At 57.5% G+C, this 15,334-nt stretch overlaps 7 protein-coding genes across 7 annotated transcripts; 4 read left to right on the top strand and 3 right to left on the bottom strand.

Annotated features, from left to right (window-relative positions):
* Positions 1 to 28: 28 nt before the first annotated feature.
* SCHCODRAFT_02614512 (uncharacterized protein) lies at positions 29 to 1,239 on the bottom strand. Its single transcript, XM_003034266.3, has 3 exons — positions 922 to 1,239; positions 565 to 865; positions 29 to 501 (listed from the first exon to the last, which is right to left on the bottom strand). Exons 1-3 carry the CDS (start codon positions 1,233 to 1,235, stop codon positions 85 to 87), a joined length of 1,032 nt encoding a protein of 343 aa, XP_003034312.1. The 5' UTR covers positions 1,236 to 1,239; the 3' UTR covers positions 29 to 84.
* A 478-nt stretch (positions 1,240 to 1,717) lies between these two features.
* On the top strand, positions 1,718 to 4,939 carry SCHCODRAFT_02614514 (alcohol oxidase). Its single transcript, XM_050344661.1, has 14 exons — positions 1,718 to 2,305; positions 2,355 to 2,418; positions 2,469 to 2,570; positions 2,620 to 2,672; positions 2,728 to 2,766; positions 2,817 to 2,896; positions 2,949 to 3,306; positions 3,363 to 3,491; positions 3,544 to 3,778; positions 3,830 to 3,988; positions 4,041 to 4,129; positions 4,183 to 4,454; positions 4,502 to 4,584; positions 4,631 to 4,939. The coding sequence occupies exons 1-14, from the start codon at positions 2,198 to 2,200 to the stop codon at positions 4,690 to 4,692; spliced, it is 1,833 nt and encodes a 610-aa protein (XP_050201571.1). The 5' UTR covers positions 1,718 to 2,197; the 3' UTR covers positions 4,693 to 4,939.
* A 128-nt stretch (positions 4,940 to 5,067) lies between these two features.
* SCHCODRAFT_02532045 (uncharacterized protein) lies at positions 5,068 to 7,720 on the top strand (the record flags this gene model as incomplete). Its single annotated transcript, XM_050343550.1, has 8 exons — positions 5,068 to 5,628; positions 5,679 to 5,959; positions 6,014 to 6,272; positions 6,325 to 6,923; positions 6,975 to 7,155; positions 7,212 to 7,282; positions 7,336 to 7,449; positions 7,499 to 7,720. The coding sequence occupies 8 exons, from the start codon at positions 5,068 to 5,070 to the stop codon at positions 7,572 to 7,574; spliced, it is 2,142 nt and encodes a 713-aa protein (XP_050201572.1). The 3' UTR covers positions 7,575 to 7,720.
* On the bottom strand, positions 7,509 to 10,639 carry SCHCODRAFT_02614519 (uncharacterized protein). Its single transcript, XM_050344662.1, has 8 exons — positions 10,037 to 10,639; positions 9,692 to 9,981; positions 9,370 to 9,625; positions 8,608 to 9,314; positions 8,341 to 8,521; positions 8,205 to 8,275; positions 8,043 to 8,153; positions 7,509 to 7,991 (listed from the first exon to the last, which is right to left on the bottom strand). Exons 1-8 carry the CDS (start codon positions 10,610 to 10,612, stop codon positions 7,862 to 7,864), a joined length of 2,322 nt encoding a protein of 773 aa, XP_050201573.1. The 5' UTR covers positions 10,613 to 10,639; the 3' UTR covers positions 7,509 to 7,861.
* A 140-nt stretch (positions 10,640 to 10,779) lies between these two features.
* Positions 10,780 to 12,117, top strand: SCHCODRAFT_01212072 (uncharacterized protein). The gene is made up of 4 exons (XM_050341253.1): positions 10,780 to 11,123; positions 11,187 to 11,472; positions 11,520 to 11,911; positions 11,960 to 12,117. Coding segments are annotated over exons 1-4 (981 nt in total). The 5' UTR covers positions 10,780 to 10,821; the 3' UTR covers positions 11,961 to 12,117.
* On the bottom strand, positions 11,916 to 13,618 carry SCHCODRAFT_02532054 (uncharacterized protein). Its single transcript, XM_003034268.3, has 3 exons — positions 13,254 to 13,618; positions 12,167 to 13,196; positions 11,916 to 12,120 (listed from the first exon to the last, which is right to left on the bottom strand). Exons 1-3 carry the CDS (start codon positions 13,565 to 13,567, stop codon positions 12,043 to 12,045), a joined length of 1,422 nt encoding a protein of 473 aa, XP_003034314.2. The 5' UTR covers positions 13,568 to 13,618; the 3' UTR covers positions 11,916 to 12,042.
* Positions 13,619 to 13,975: 357 nt separating this feature from the next.
* Positions 13,976 to 15,231, top strand: SCHCODRAFT_02532055 (uncharacterized protein). Its single transcript, XM_003033697.3, has 3 exons — positions 13,976 to 14,308; positions 14,360 to 14,639; positions 14,706 to 15,231. The coding sequence occupies exons 1-3, from the start codon at positions 14,001 to 14,003 to the stop codon at positions 15,117 to 15,119; spliced, it is 1,002 nt and encodes a 333-aa protein (XP_003033743.1). The 5' UTR covers positions 13,976 to 14,000; the 3' UTR covers positions 15,120 to 15,231.
* Positions 15,232 to 15,334: the final 103 nt, after the last annotated feature.

Below are 15,334 nucleotides of genomic sequence, written 5' to 3' on the forward strand. Positions count from 1 at the left end.
AACAGAAGGCAAACTCAAACTGTGTCACGAGGGCTAGATTCGTAAAATTCGATGTCTACGAAAACTATAGTCAATCTGGGACGCTCACGCCATCTCGAAGTTCTTCAGTTCTGCCCATACCGGCAGGCCGAAGAAGGACGGCAGCGCGTCCCAAATCACCTGCTGTGCCGCTCGTCTTTTCTGTAGCAAATCGTGCTCACAGGCCAGACACATGAATTTACCCAATTGACCTGCCAATATCTCATCCCAATCCTCGAAGATCGCCAGCCTGCCGCCATTTTCCAGCCGCGTCAGGAATACGTCGCGCAGGTTCCGTCGATCTTCTGAGCAGACGGAGGGTTGACTGCACCCCTCTGGCATACTGGCAGGCACAAATACATTGCGTGTTGCCGTCTGCGTTGAGGCCAGTGCTCTTGTGCGTCCGCCTAGCAGCATGAGACGCGTCTCCACACTGGGGCCATCTAGCCGTGGGGTGTCCGGGATGCCATCGATGAGCAAGTTCTGAGCAATGTGAGCGATTGCTCCTATGAGCCTTTGAACCGTCTCGCGACCGATATCACTCACTAGCAATTTACCGGAGTCCACGGCGGATAGACAGAGTATCGGCAGGATCCTCTGCAGTCCCGTGCTCCGCACGACGTCGACGAGATGCAGGAGGTGCTCTCGGGTTGTACTCAGATGCATGCGCGTAAAGCGAAGCGTTCCTTGAGCTACAGGCCGCTTCATATACTCGTCCAATGTGTCGGGGAATTCATAGCGCAGTCTTTCCACCGTATCCTCCCAAAGAGATGAGATGAGGTATTTATGTCCCATCTTCAGTGCTGCTATCATGTCTGCAATGCTCGGGGTTGCCGTCGACAGTTTCCTAGGGAGAAAAATCAGCGGCTGTTTGCTCGTATGAGGATAGACAGACACACGCACGGCTCGATGATATAGCTGAGCATGTATTCGGCATCAGCCGCGGTGTCTGGCAGCTTCATAACTTGACATCCCTCCACCATGTCCGCGTCGGAGATGGGTACTGGCTGCGGTACTGCGAACACATCCATGAAGAAAGGAGAGTACGTCGACAGAAGCCCCTTGTAGAACTTGAACTGCACGTTCTCCGCCTGGAGCACGATGTTGCCGTCCTCGAACCAGATTTTCGACCGAGTAGGGGGTTTGTCCATCTCTGCCTCCATGGCTGTCCTCTTTCTTTTGTGCGCCATATTACCTTCGACTTCGGTAGCACGCATGACGATGAGGGTAGCAGGCGAAATAAGCTCGTGAGTCGTGATTGTGGTTCCCGAGCGCTCGGCAATCACCGAGTAGCCACGAGCGTTTTACACGTGACACCAGAAGTTCAACATGCCATTGCCAATGCTCCTTTGATTTCAGCGGCCTTTTCTCTTGACGCGATGCCTCCGATACGGAGACATGTCCAAGGACCCTTGTTGTATGCAATCACTCCTGGGCATTGATGCTCCTGGTCTAGTGCGGTCCATTTCCGAACTACATACGCGATAGAACGGACAGACAGTCACGGTCGTATTCGAGGAGATCTTCAGGTACAAGGGCACCGAGGGGCTCTGAAGCAAGGCGAGATCTCCCACCTGCATGCACATTCAACGCCGTCGACGCGTCTGCGGCGAACAATGCGGACTACTTGCGGGACGGGCCTATCGGCGATCAGGATCCCACGTGAATTAGAGTTTCCTTACCCCCAAGACTCGATCTGGACTTCGACATCGCTGCCCTTGACGGTGCTCTACCCCTGAAAGAACCGACAGTCTATCCTCTCCAGGACTCCCCAGAAGGAAGGACTTGTCTCTCAGAAGCGCGCCTGCTCAGCTCCACTGGGTAGCTACGAAGCCGGGCATCAAGCCAACATCAAGTGAGGAGCGGGAGATCAACAGAGTCGGAGCGGCACCCTGATGTCGACGCTTCCCTCCCTCCCAGTCGTGCTCAGCGGGGCCCGGACTTCGCAAACATACCGCCGCGGCGCGGATGGCACGCTTCCGTCTGGCGATAGGAACGTAACGCGGTTTATTCAAAGTCTCACTGAACCATCACCACTGCGGGAGCCAGGCTGAGCGCGCGGCGTGGACCATCGACGGGCCGATACCAACCGCAACTATTGCTTATAAGGCGCTTGCGGCCGTGGCGCGCACACGCCCTTCCTTCCCTCCTCCCAAATTCTCCCCCCTTCCCTTGTACGATGCGTCGCTCGTTTATGGCCGTGCTATGCACGGCTCCCTTCATCGTTCATGCTCAAACCACTATAACGGGCGACTCCTCCGTGGCTGCTGACCAGGCCTTTGACTATGTGCGTGCTATCTTTCGCGGTGGAGACGGGAAACCTACCCAGTATGCAGATCATCGCCGGAGGAGGCTTGACCGGCTTGGTCGTCGCGAACAAGCTCTCGGCTGAGGGTCACTGTACGTCCGTTCCCCCACGTGCGCGTGCGCGCCACTGAATGCCGTTGCAGCCGTCCTTGTCTTAGAGGCTGGGCCCGACTCGCGCGGCGTCGAGCCCATCGACGTCGCGCCCGACCGCAACAACATCACGGCCGAGGAATGCAATTGGAAATGTGCGTTCCCCGCTGCAGCGATTACGCGCTCCACTGACACTCGGGCCAGACGACGCGCTCGCGGAGAATGGGACTGCGCTCAGCTGGAAGATTGACAGTGGCGTGCGTGAGGTTTGACAGACGGGTGTTGTGCGGAGGGGGCTGATGGGATGTGTAGCGCTGTGTGGGTGGCAGCACGTCGATCAATGGGATGGTGGTATGTTGATTTGACTTGTCGTATGCGAGCAGGGCTGATCGCTTGTTCAGTGGTTCCACCCTACCAAGCCCGAGCTGGACGCGCTTGAAGCTCTTGGTGCGAAGGGATGGAACTGCGAGACGTTGTACCCGTATGCCACCCTACTGAACGATTTCCTTCCACATTCCCTAACCCTCCCACAGATACATGACCGCCGTCGAGAACTACCACCTCCCGAACGCCGAGCAGGCCGCCGAGGGCGCGACCCTCAACCCCAGCCTCCACGGCTACGACGGCCCCGTGAATGTCTCCTTCCCGGATCCCATGCGCATCCCTGTCGGCCAGCAGCTCTACAAGGCAGCCATGTCGACGGTTTTCCAGGGCCTGTCGCTTTCCCTCGACCTCAGTGACAGAGATTACTCGGTCCTGGGCTCGACAGCGTGGACGGCGTGGAATGATAACTCGACGGGCACGAACGTGATCAGGCGGTCGTCGGCTGCGCATGCCTTTTTGTATGCGGAGGACCAGCAAAGGCCGTCGTTGACGGTGCTGCATGATCATGTACGTGCGGGGTTCTCAACGAGAGGGGTGATTACTGATGTGGGGCTCGTGTGTAGAAAGTTCTGAAGGTCAACTTCGACGGCGATGTGAAGGCGACTGGGGTTCAGTTCGGTCCTTCGACTGGCGGTCAGACGTTCACTGCGACTGCGAACAAGGAAGTGCTGCTCGCTGCGGGGAGCTTGGCTGTGAGTTCGGTTTTCGTATCAAGGGCATGAACTGCAAGTGACAAATTTGTAGACGCCACCCATCCTCGAGCACTCGGGTGTCGGCGACAAGGAGATTCTGTCGCAATTCGGCATCGAGACCCTTGTCGACCTCCCTGCTGTCGGTCGCAACCTCCAGGATCAGCCCGGCACCGGCGCCACCGCGCTCGTCAACGATGCGAATGCGACGAACACTGGTCTCATCGATAATGTGAACATGTTTGCGCCGGTCATCTCGCTGGTCAACATGGATGAGGTGTTCGGGTGGGGTAAGGGATCTTCAGATGTAGTTTGAGAGCCGACAACTAACGGATTCTTAGATGTCGCCCGCAAGTCTATGGAGCTTGGCTTTGGTTTGGTGCCGAAGGCGATTGAGGCTGTGAAGGCTGGCGCGATGGTCTCTATTGAGAGCGCGCTTGCGGTGTTCACGGCGCAATCGTATCTTGTTCTGAAGGAGAAGCTGCCGATTGCGGAAGTTGGTAAGCGCGGTTAGGCGTAGGAGTGAGGATGGTGGCTGACGAAGTGATGCAGTTGGCGAGAGCTACCCGGGCGTTTTGACCACAGTGTTCTGGCCCCTGATGCCTTTCTCCCGCGGCTATGTGCACATCAACAGCAGCGATGTATGTGCGACTTGTCGATGCAGGGATGATCAGTCGCTTATGAGCCTCTACAGCCGTTCGCCGAGCCCGCCATTACCCCTCGCTTGCTTTCCGATGACTTCGACCTCTCCGTAGCCGTCACCGTTGCCAAGAAGGCGCGCTCCATGTTCACGACGGCGCCGTTCCAGCAGGTCGTCAGCGACCCGTACGTCGACCTCCCGGAAGACGCTACGGACGACGACTGGGCCGAGTGGTACAGGTCGACTGCCTACGGCGCCTCGCACTGGCTGGGCAGCTCGTCCATGTTGCCACGCGCGCTCGGTGGTGTCGTGGATAACAAGTTACAGTGAGTAGGCTGCCAGCCGGAGTGCGGTGATAGCTAATATGGCATAGGGTCTACGGCACCAAGAACCTGCGTGTCATCGACGTCTCCATCCTCCCCATGCCCATTACGGCGCACACGATGCCCGCCGCTTGTAAGTCATCTCATCCGCCCTTGAAATACGCTAACGCCCTCCCCAGACGCCGTTGCGCAGAAGGCGGCCGACATTATCCTGGGCAAAGATACCACTGTCAACTGGTGACAGACCGGGGAGTGCGATTGACTTCTGAGGACATTGCTTGTTTACTAGTACGGTACATATATATCACTACTGTCATTATATGCTTGTACACGGAGGAAGACTGGCCTCTTGTACAAATCCGGATCGCTTTCCTTGCTTTCAATGGTTATGGACGGTGTTCTCTAGGTTGTAGGATGTAGATATGGCCCGGGTATGCTTGTACATACGGATTGAGCCGCCTTGAGCGCTCAAATATATTCATCTTGCTCTATTTGTGGCGTTGCGGGATGGCAAACAACGCGGGGACGTGAGCCAAACCAGGAACCAAACAGCGCGTCATTTGCAGCTTGTCCCGGACTTCCATCTTCTTGAACGCTCTCTTCCTTTCTCTTGAATATGCCGAGGCTCCCGGAGGAACTCTTGGACAGGGTGCTCGCGGACGTCCTCGACATTCCGGACTCGGAATTCTATGGCGACCCTAACCTGCGCCTCAATCCTGGTGCTCGCTGGCAACGATCTTTCGACAACAACTATTCGCGCGACGAGGATCGCCGGCCTCCTGCCCTCCTGCGTGTTTCTAAATCTTGGCGACGCATCGGTACCCCTCACCTGTATCGTTCAATCTTCATCCGAAGGGAAGGCCAGGCTACCGCTCTCGCCAATACGCTTACGAATCTCCGTCCCGATCTTGGCGCATATATCTGGCGTTTCCGTCCTTGTGCTGGCCGCGGACTGGTGATGCTTGGAATCCTCACAGCCACGACTCAGCTCCGCGTTCTCAGCCTTGTTCTCGTAGCGCGCTTCGACAACGACATCCAGGGACTCGCGGCTGGTCTCGCGCTATCTCACCTCAATCCCGCCGAGCTTCGCCTTCATTGCGACGAGAGTTACGCAGTGTCGAATCGAGAGGCCCTCATCAACATCCTTGCTCGCGTATTGCCAAATTGGACGAACCTGGTTCGTCTCGCGCTTAGTATACCTCAGCGGCTATATGAATTCCACTGCAGAAAGCCGCGCATATATCTTGGTCTCTTCCGTTTTGGGGCAGGCCGGGCGAAGAATTCGCAGGACTCATCAGGAAACTTGCTATTGCTCCATCCCTGGCGACTGTTCAGCTGCCCTACGAACTTCAGACTGTCCGCTTTATCCCGACGCTCGAAACCCTCGCCCGCAATCCCAGTCTTCGCAGTATAGATATGTCCCGACCACGCGACCACTACTGCTCCTTCGACCGAGCCATATTTCGGAATCCTCTTCTCGACCCCCTTTGCAAGTATCGTGCACGCGGGTATGCTTCTCTTAGCTCGTCTAATTCGAGTCGCAACCTGAATACCAGCTACAGAGCGAACGTACCGGACTATCCTTCTACTGAGTCAATCGAGATCCACCGACTTGTAGAGAAGGTCCAACAGCAAGAACAGGAATCGAGGGCCGTCTCCTTGCGCATAGCATCTACGCCGTCCAAGAACTCCATGGTTCAACAACATTTCGAGGTCCAGAAGCAAGTGTGGTCTCGCGTCCTCGACTTTGCAACGCCAGAATTTCGTTCAGTACGCCGTGACGGCGTCATCAATTTAATGATGGTCTGCAGGATGTGGAGGGTGAATCAGACGTCGATGTGTTCGACTTCGGCTCCCCACTGATCATTTCCAGTGGCTTTTGCTTCCAACGCTGTATTCCATCGCCATCACGGATAGCGGGATCAATACGTGCCGTCTCAGCCGCACGCTCCTCTCCAACCCCGCTCTTGGCCAGTACGTGCGGGAGCTGCGTCTGGCGAACCACCTGGCCAACAACCTCTTCGTTCCTTTGGGCTCTGTACTACGCGCTTCGCCCCACCTGCGCCGACTCGCTGCTACTGGCTGGCAGTCCGACCGCTACGGCAAGAATTTTCCCCTGCAACTCGAGTGGACGGAGTTCACCATTCTGGCGACATACGCGCCGGGGCTTGAACAGGTTTCTGCGGTCAAGATACTGAAGGCTGCGCCGAAGGCGGTCTCTGCTGTGCTCACTGATACGCCGACGATGGCATCGTGCCTTCACCAGTCGGTGCTGAAGTCGAAGACGGAGGATCTGTCTGTTCCGCTGGGTCTCCTTATGCCTTTTCGCTCGCTGCGATCTCTGCATCTCATAGTGCCTATTGCGCTGGAGTTCCGAGGCGCAACTGTGCGCTCGGATGTGTTTCCGGCGCTGGAAGTTCTGCGTCTAGAAGACTGCCATCCTTCGGTTCTCAGGTTGTTTGCCTTGTTTGAGTGCGTTTGTCAGTCGTCTCAGCGTTGGCGTACTGGCTGACATCGGACCAGCCTCCCCCGCCTTCGTCTTGTCGGGCTTCTCGGCGCATCGCATCGGGCCTCGGACGCGTCTCTCATTCTGTGGAGGCACGGCACGAAGATTGAGGAGCTGGAGCTGGAGTACTTCCCCACCAACGCGCTATTTGGGTTCTGTGGGCGCTTGAAGGTGCTGGAGATCCGGCAGCAAATGCCGGTGAGTAGTGGGGTGCGTTGACTGCGAGGGGCCAAGTGCTCATCGTTCACTCGCAGCTCCCGAACGACTCGGCGGCGGGCTGGCAGTCGGGTAGCTTGGAGACGCTGGTCTGCAATGGGATCAATGCGTGCGTACTCGGGCTGCTCTACAGCGTCTGGGAGAACACTAACGCGACATCAGCTACAGTAATGCGGCGATCGTGAAGCGTTGGGGTGAGGTCTTTGCGTCGATCAACTCGCAGCGGCTTCCGCGCCTGAAGGTGATACGCGGCTGGATGTCTCGGCCGACGGGAGTGTGAGTAGGGCTTCTGCATACTGGCGACATAGAACTGATAAGGTTTCAGGCTCGCGAATGTAGGCAGAATGTGGTTACCTCACGCGGAGGAGTTGAGGGCAAAAGGGATAGCACTTTGGTGCTAGTGGTGGGCTGCAGTGGATGACGAAGGCAGGTGCATGTGAGTGGGAGAATTGGATTTGAACGAAGGAGTAGACTGTATTATGGCTTCGCTATCTTCGATTGTCGCAGTGGGCGAAGTTGCAACGGAAGTGGTGAACTGGGTTTTCTGAGCTATTGTTTGGCTTACTTTGAAAAGGCTGCGCGTGCCAAACAGGCCATATGTGAGCGGTCGACACGCATCAGCATGGTCGTTGGTTCACATGCAGTCTCATAGGACCTACTTCTCTGACTACACGTCCTGGACTGGCCACTATCGAAGCGCCCGCGACCGAACGCCTGCTCTGCGCACCCACGGCAGACCACTACTGTCCACTATCTGGATCCCCTTATCCTGCAATTCCTCAGCATACGCCACCCAGACTGACTTCTTGATTGCTCGCCTATGGGAGCTGTTAGGCATACATCTACTGAAGCGGGCACAGTGCACGTACTCATGCGTCGGCCAATGTTTCTGCACCCGGATCTCCTTGAGCTGCGGCAAGCGCGCCGGGTCCAGCGACGACAAGAATGCTCCCCACTGCGCCAGGGTTGGTCCATGAGATCTGTCATGAACCGATAAGCGAAGGCATTGTCGGCAGCGGATGCGTACGCACGGCGGACGAGGCAACGAGATCACCGTCTCGAGCGACGTCGACGTCCATTCACTGGCCGAATAATTCTCGGGCTGTGACGGCGGGCCAAAAGCCCCATCAGCACGCTGTCGTTAAACATATACGAATGTGTACTGACCGGCCTATCAGCCTCGATACGCAAACGCTTCATGTGCATGCAGCTCTCGAAAATCACCTCCGTCGGGAAGTACGCGAGCTCGAGCTCCTCGATCTTCGGCCCATGATTCTCCAGAAAGTGCGCTGCGTGCTCCGCGGTCTGCGACCGGCCATGCAGCGCGAGACGCCGGAGGCGGGGAAGTCTGGATATCGATGACGTGTGAGCGGCGGACGGCGGTAGGATGCCCTCAACGCGCGGAAAGCAGAGGATATCGAGATAAGCACTCACTCCAAGATGGAGAACAACCGCAGAACTGACGTATGGCTCGGCTCGAACTCCAGGTCTTCGAGGACGGGGAAAATAGCCGGGTCTATGGCGCCATCCTTGAACTTGAGCTTCACCGACGCACCAAAGTGCAGTACACGCAGCGCGCGGAACGGTGTCAGGGACCCCACAGGGACCGAGACCTCTTTGAGCGCGCTGTGGCGCGCTTCGTCGGGCTGTTCGTCATGGCGCGCCGCGTCGGATGGTTCAGCGGTAGGCGCGGCTGGGTCTACAGCAGACGCAACGGGCGTGGTGGGCGCGTTGACCCTTGACCTCGTCGCTACGCCCTTCGTCGCACCGGGCTGCCGCTTCCCCACTTCTTTACCCACAAACTTCTTCCTAACCTGCACGCCCCCAATCACCTCCAAGCCCTCCGCGCTCTTCGCCAGCCCCGCAAACTCGCCCCACTCGATGAAGAGTGTTGGCGGCGTCGCAAACCGGCGGGGCGAATCCCGCCGCCATCCTTGGGACTTTATCTGTGAGAGGTTCGGCATGTTGTTGACGACCGCGTTGAGGGGCACGTAGAGGTCGCGCTCGACCTTGTTGCAGAGCTCGAGCGTGCGCACGTGCCGACCGAGCGATGGGTCGATTCTGCACGCGTCGCCCAGCAGGACCGCGCCGTACCAGTCCTGCGGTTTGGCGTTCGTGTACAGGCGAACGAAGAGCAAGCGCTGAGAAGGGTGATGGTTAGTTTTGTAATCCTGCCTAGTCAACGCGCCAACCTACCCTCCAAAGCCGACAGACGCCCATCAGCCGCTCTGCCGTGCACCTCCCCTCATACGACGAATGCATCTGCGCGAAATCAAACACCCTACACCACACGCGCTCCTGGACCTCCAGGGGCTGCTCCTGGATTGGTGTCCTTCCGCTCGCGGGAGGCGTCGCGGCTAGCGGCTCTGGCGTCGGCTCGCGCGGCGGCGGCGGGTTCATCGCACGCTCCCGAAACGCCCTCCGCAGCGCTATGAACGTGCTCGGTCGATACCTGCCGTAGGAGAGATGGTCGTCGTCAGCAGTCGCCCAGCTCTTCACGGCCAGACAGCCAACGTACGTCGCCGGATCTTCGTACTTGCACACCGCACGAAGTCGCGGGTCGGACGCGATGGCCTTGTCGAGGGCGTTTTTCTGCTGCGCATGGCGCGACATGTCGATGCAGCGTAGCGCGCGGTTAGTTGCGAGCGTCTTCAGTGCTGCGAAGAAGCGGTCGTGTTTCTGGACCTCCCGAGGTAGGACCACGATTTGCAGGGAGGGTGTGGTCGCCAGCCCTTCGAGCAGAGATATGAAATCTACAGTTCCCTGGCCATTGCGGCCATCCGTGATCCAGGGTATATGCGCCTTTTTCTGAAGGAAATGGGTGTCAGATGAACTGTGTAGTGACACTGTCGACCCTGCTTACCAAGTTGCTCCAGCCCTTGAAAGCCTCTGCGAGAGTTTGGACGAGCGTCTTCCGTTTCTTCAAATCGTGCTCATATTCGCAGATCAGCCGGATCTCAGCGGGGTTGACGGCAGGCAACGCAAGGCCGCGCACGAGTCCCGAGATGCTGTCATCCGAGCGCAAGGACAGTACAAGCACCAGTTCCGATACGCGGGTCGTTGCCTTCAGGATCTGAAGTACAACCCTCCCATATCCCCCTTCCAGCCGCAACCGTCTGACCGAGCTGCCGAGATCGGGCGCTAGTGTCGTCAGAGTCCTCGCCAGCACTTCGGCTTGTCCCTTGGACCGCAGGATGATCGTGCGGTACAGCAATGGCGTCCCGATGCGATTCCAAGCCTTGCAGACAAGCAGGAGAGCAGGCGGCCGGCGCTCTTCGGCACGCAGAGCTTCGTTCCCGTACCGCCATCGCGCACCGCTGTTCTCGTATGGAATGGATCGACAGCTGCGAAATTCCTGGTCTTCGGTCTCCGAGTCGATGACGGGTGCAAGGATATCGTGCAGGAGTTCTGCTGGAAGGGTCAACTTGAACGAAGACATTATGACCGTACTTCTGGATGGATGAGCGCAAGAGCCAGGTTGCTCGGTGCAATATTGGGCCTGACGCGTTCGCGTTATTTGCCAGATTGGTGCGCCACAAACAATGTGCTCATTCATCCTGAAGTCACATTTCACGCCGGCAGACGCCGGCGTGCTTGCCTTTTTCCCATCATCTGGCTCGCGCCTCGAGCCCACGCGTCTCTCCGCCCATGGCCGAGAGTCCAGCGGAACATCGTCCTCCGAAGCGCACGAGGACCGAAGATGCCAACGCAGGGCCTATCAGCCGCTCCAAGAAGATCTGGTTTGACGATGGCAACCTTATCGTGCAGGCCGAGCAGACACAATTTCGGGTTCACAAAGGCGTTTTGGCGAAACATTCTATATTCTTTCGGGACCTGAAGGACGTGCCTCAGCCGGATACAACTGACGCCCTGGTGGATGGGTGTCCTGTCGTAGTGCTGCAGGACGAGGCGGAAGCGGTCGAGTACATGTTGGTCGTGATCTATGACACGTGCGTGTCTTTTCGTGCCGTGTATCCTCTGAGACATCTGATAATGTGATACTTTGGTCGCAGGGCTTATGCGGGCCGTTTTCGTACTCTGAAAGAGCTTTCATGGGCTCTGCAAATGGGACACAAGTACCTTATCCCCGCGCTGTTCAACAATGCTGCGGAGCGCCTTCAGGTGTACTTTCCTTGTACGCTGAAGAACTGGCCCTCGGCAGTCGACCAGCTGGAACTCCGCGAGGATGAAGACCGCTTCGACTGCATCATCTACGAGTTATATAATATCGTCAAACGAGTCGGTCTTCATAGATCTCTTCCCGCGCTCTGCTTTCATTACACAGACTTGCGTACTTTGGTAAGTTTCTCTGCCAGATATTGTGTGCATTACCTGAATTTATACAGGAAGATATCGCAAGGCCAAAAGACTCGAAGGGACGCATGGCTCTCGAAGCAGAGGATCGCATAACCCTATTGCTGGGTCGCGCCAGGATCCTTCACGCACAGATGGACTATTCGCTGCAATGGCTGAGAAGTTCATGGGATAACCCCCAGTGCTCGACACGCAAGGTTTGCCGCCAGGCGCGCTGTGACGAGCTCGAGAAATGCCTTAAGTACGGGTCAATCGTTTTGGAAGAATGGAGTACCTTCTCGGGCGTCCGCAAACTCTGCTCGTCGTGCGAAGAGAAATCCAAGGCCGTCCACGACGACGGAAGACGTAGGTTCTGGGACGACTTGCCTGCCTTCTTTGACCTCAGGCCGTGGAACGAACTAACAGACTTCAAGATGGGGGACTGGTATGTACATGATCGATCCCGTGTTGGTCACCTCTCACGATGTGCCAGACCTCGGGCCCGCAGAAATCTAGATATCGCTGCCTGCTTGCCCGTCGAGGTGATGCTACAGCCGATACATATATTGTGATAGGCTAGAAGAAGCGTGTGCTGATGTATTCGCGCTCGTCTACCAAGCGTCGATGCACGATATTGCTGGTGAAGGATGACCACTGAGAGACGGGTTAGTCGTGCCCGCGGGAGGGATCAGGGACTCACGCCATTCCCGATGAACACGGCCGCGAGCCGCGCGAGCTCCATGTCGACGGCCATGCTGACCTCGAGCGTCTCCTGCGTGTAGTGCAGGTCCTTCGTCGTGATGACCGTGCCCCAGCCGTCCTGTGTGAGCGCAGCTTTGAGATCGTGGAGCCACGAATCCTTGTCGTTGGTGAGGATGTAGATGACGTCCAGGGCACGGGTCTCGTTCTTCCTGGCGCCCTCGGCGAGGTAATCGTGCCTGGCGTCGCGGGCCTTGCGCACGATGGCGTCGAGCGGGGGCAGGCAGCGCTCGAGATACAGCTCGGTGTTCTCCTTCGTGTTCCACCCCCAGCCGCCGCCGGCGTGCGCGGTGAAGCGGTCGGGGAGCGCGGGGAGGAGGTTCCAGCTGTAGAACGTGCTGTTCCACGCGGCGAGGCTGAGGCACGCGTTCTTGTAGTCCCCGCGCCGGACGTGCATCGCGAGCGTGCGCTCGAGGGGGCGGGGCGCGGCGCCCTTGGCACGCGGGCGAAACAAGTGCGTATTCCGCGCGACGGCGGCGGCGACGACGGGGGAGGTGGCGTGCAGCCGGGAGACGGGCGAGCGGAGGAAGGCGTCGGCGAGGGAGAGGATGCGGTCGGAGCCCCAGAGGAAGAGGTCGAAGACCTGCGGGAAGCCGTCCTTGTCGCGCGTCTCGGAGACAACCTCGACGCAGTGCTGGGGCGTGCGGAGGAGGAGGTCGCGCCAGGCGGCGAATATGGCGTCGCCGGAGTCCCAGTACATCTTTTCCTTGATCTCGCGCGTGTTGATGATGCGGCGGGAGGAAGGAGGGCAGACTTGCTCCCAGTAGGCCTCGGAGACGGAGCGTGGGGCGGCGTCGCCGAGTTCCCACTCGCCGCCAGCGGCAGGGCCGGAGATGAGGGCGTTGAGGGGAGTGCGGCGCGGTTTTCGCAGGTAGCGGCGCTGCTGCCATGGGTAGTACTCGCGCTTCCAGATGTAGTCCTGGAAGACGTAGGCGCGCTTGCTCGCGTATGCGAGGTGCGCGTTCATCAGTCTGGGAGCACATCAGGGGTCAGCGCGAGAGATTAGTAGGATAGGAATCAAAACGAACACTTCGTTAAGGACATTATTCCATCCGAGTTGCTCGGTCTGACATGAGAATTTGACGTAGCGGCCCGATGCACCCTCTGGGAAGGTGAGGTTGACATTGTGCTGGGGTAGAGCAGCCTCGTAGGCGCGTACTTCCGACCAGTCTGGAGGGCCGCCGAGCAAGGTGTGGCCGAAGAGGAAACTTCGTACAGCGAGGGCCAAGAGCGCGATGAAGACGAAACCGAGGACATACGAAAGTTGATGTGATCGGAATCGATTGCGAAGGTCTCTGAAGATTATGCGCGAGCGACGCGCAGCGTGATGCCTGAGTCGCATCCAGAGGGGGACACCCGCGTTGTTGGACGGCGCGTAGGTGAAGTAGTCTATGGCCATGGCTGAGATGGAGGGGGAGAGAAGAGTCCCGAATTATCATCGCATGTGTTGTGCGCGCGACGCGCTCAAACATTGATTTATCATACGAGGTGGTGTCAGACCGATGACTGATTCAGTCTGAGTCCACGGTGGGCGTCCCCGACCGGAAAGCAGTGCCCGTGTTGAGCTTCGGTCCCGTGCCGGATCGAGAGTAGTGAATGGGGAGCGGAGACCTCTTCGCCGGCCGCCATTGAATATTGAAGGGCAAAAGATGTTGGATAATACGCGGTTCAAGTCAAACATCACACGGCAAATGCCGTAATTACCGGATCTGGGTAACGACCAAACAAGAAGCCAAATAGCGTGACTTGAGCCGGACCATTTTGCTCGTCGCGCCATGAGCGCTGCAAATACGGACTCGCGTCCGGGAAAACGCGCAAGGACAGAGGAGGTGTTGACAGACCCTGCCATAGTGCGCTCTGATGCGCTTTGGTTCGACGATGGCAATCTCGTGCTTCAGGCAGGGCGCACGCAGTTCCGCGTTCACAAGAGCATCCTTGCCACGCGGTCTATCTTCTTCAGCGATATGAAGAACCTTCCTCAACCTTTGGGCGCTGAAGAAGCTCTGGTGGACGGCTGTCCCGTCGTCGAGCTGTCGGACGACACGGAGGCCGTGCAATACATGTTAGAGTGCATATACGATACGTATGCATGATGTCTTAAACTAACTCAAGCGAACTTCTGACGGTCAGACAGAGAGAAGCTGACAAAAGCTCCCTCGTACAAGCAGATCATATTTGCCTTGCGCATGGGCCACAAATATCTGGTCCCCAGCCTTTTCGAATCGGCAGCGGAGCGCGTGCGCCGCCAGTTGCCCTCTCAGTTTACGCCCTATTCTGCCTTGGGCACAACGGACGCCTTCAAATGGTTCGATCACAGCGACAATGCCTTCGAGCTGCTCACCGTCCTCCGAGAAGTGGGCCTAGAGAAGCCTGTACCGGCTCTCTGTCTTTTCTATATCATGGAATTTCCTGCTGTGAGTTGACCCGCCGGCAACAGCGTTTTCTTTCCGCTGAATAAATCGACTGACGCGCTACGGTAGGAAGACATTGCATATGGGTGGCCAAATCCTGGGCAGACAGCCAACCCGGACGACGTACTCAGGATGCTCCTCGCCCGCGACAAGATTATCACCACGCAGATGTCGTACGCACTGCTGTGGTCTTGGGACTGGAATCGCAGCGATCGTTGCAAGAAGTCTGATCAGTGCAATGCGGTGCGCTCAGAGTTTCGTACGCAGGCTCTGAGGCGGCTCGAGGTTTTGGGTGACGGTTTGGACGATAATGTCCTCTGTTTCAAAGACTGGGAATATGTCAAGTTGGGGCTCTGCACGCACTGTACCACACAAGCGAAACGGATGCACGAGGAAGGTCAACGCCGGTTCTGGACCGACATGCCCTCAGTTCTCGGTTGCAAACCTTGGGAACAGCTACAGGATTTCAAGATTGAAGCCTAGTACAATGATATCTCTGCGGGTACATATCAATCAGCATGTACACGTCCAAGCGCGATGCCATTCATTTCGACGACAACAAGTAAAATTATGAGTAACAGACCGTGACAAGGTGATAAGTTAGATGCAGGAGGGCAGTCCGAACAACAGTCGATGCAGCGGTAAGTACAGTCCAAGCGGTTCGTTCGTCAGAGGAGATGGACAATTCAACATCGACG

The sequence above is a fragment of the Schizophyllum commune genome (genome assembly GCF_000143185.2).
Source record: "Schizophyllum commune H4-8 unplaced genomic scaffold SCHCOscaffold_3, whole genome shotgun sequence".
Lineage (NCBI taxonomy): Eukaryota > Fungi > Basidiomycota > Agaricomycetes > Agaricales > Schizophyllaceae > Schizophyllum > Schizophyllum commune.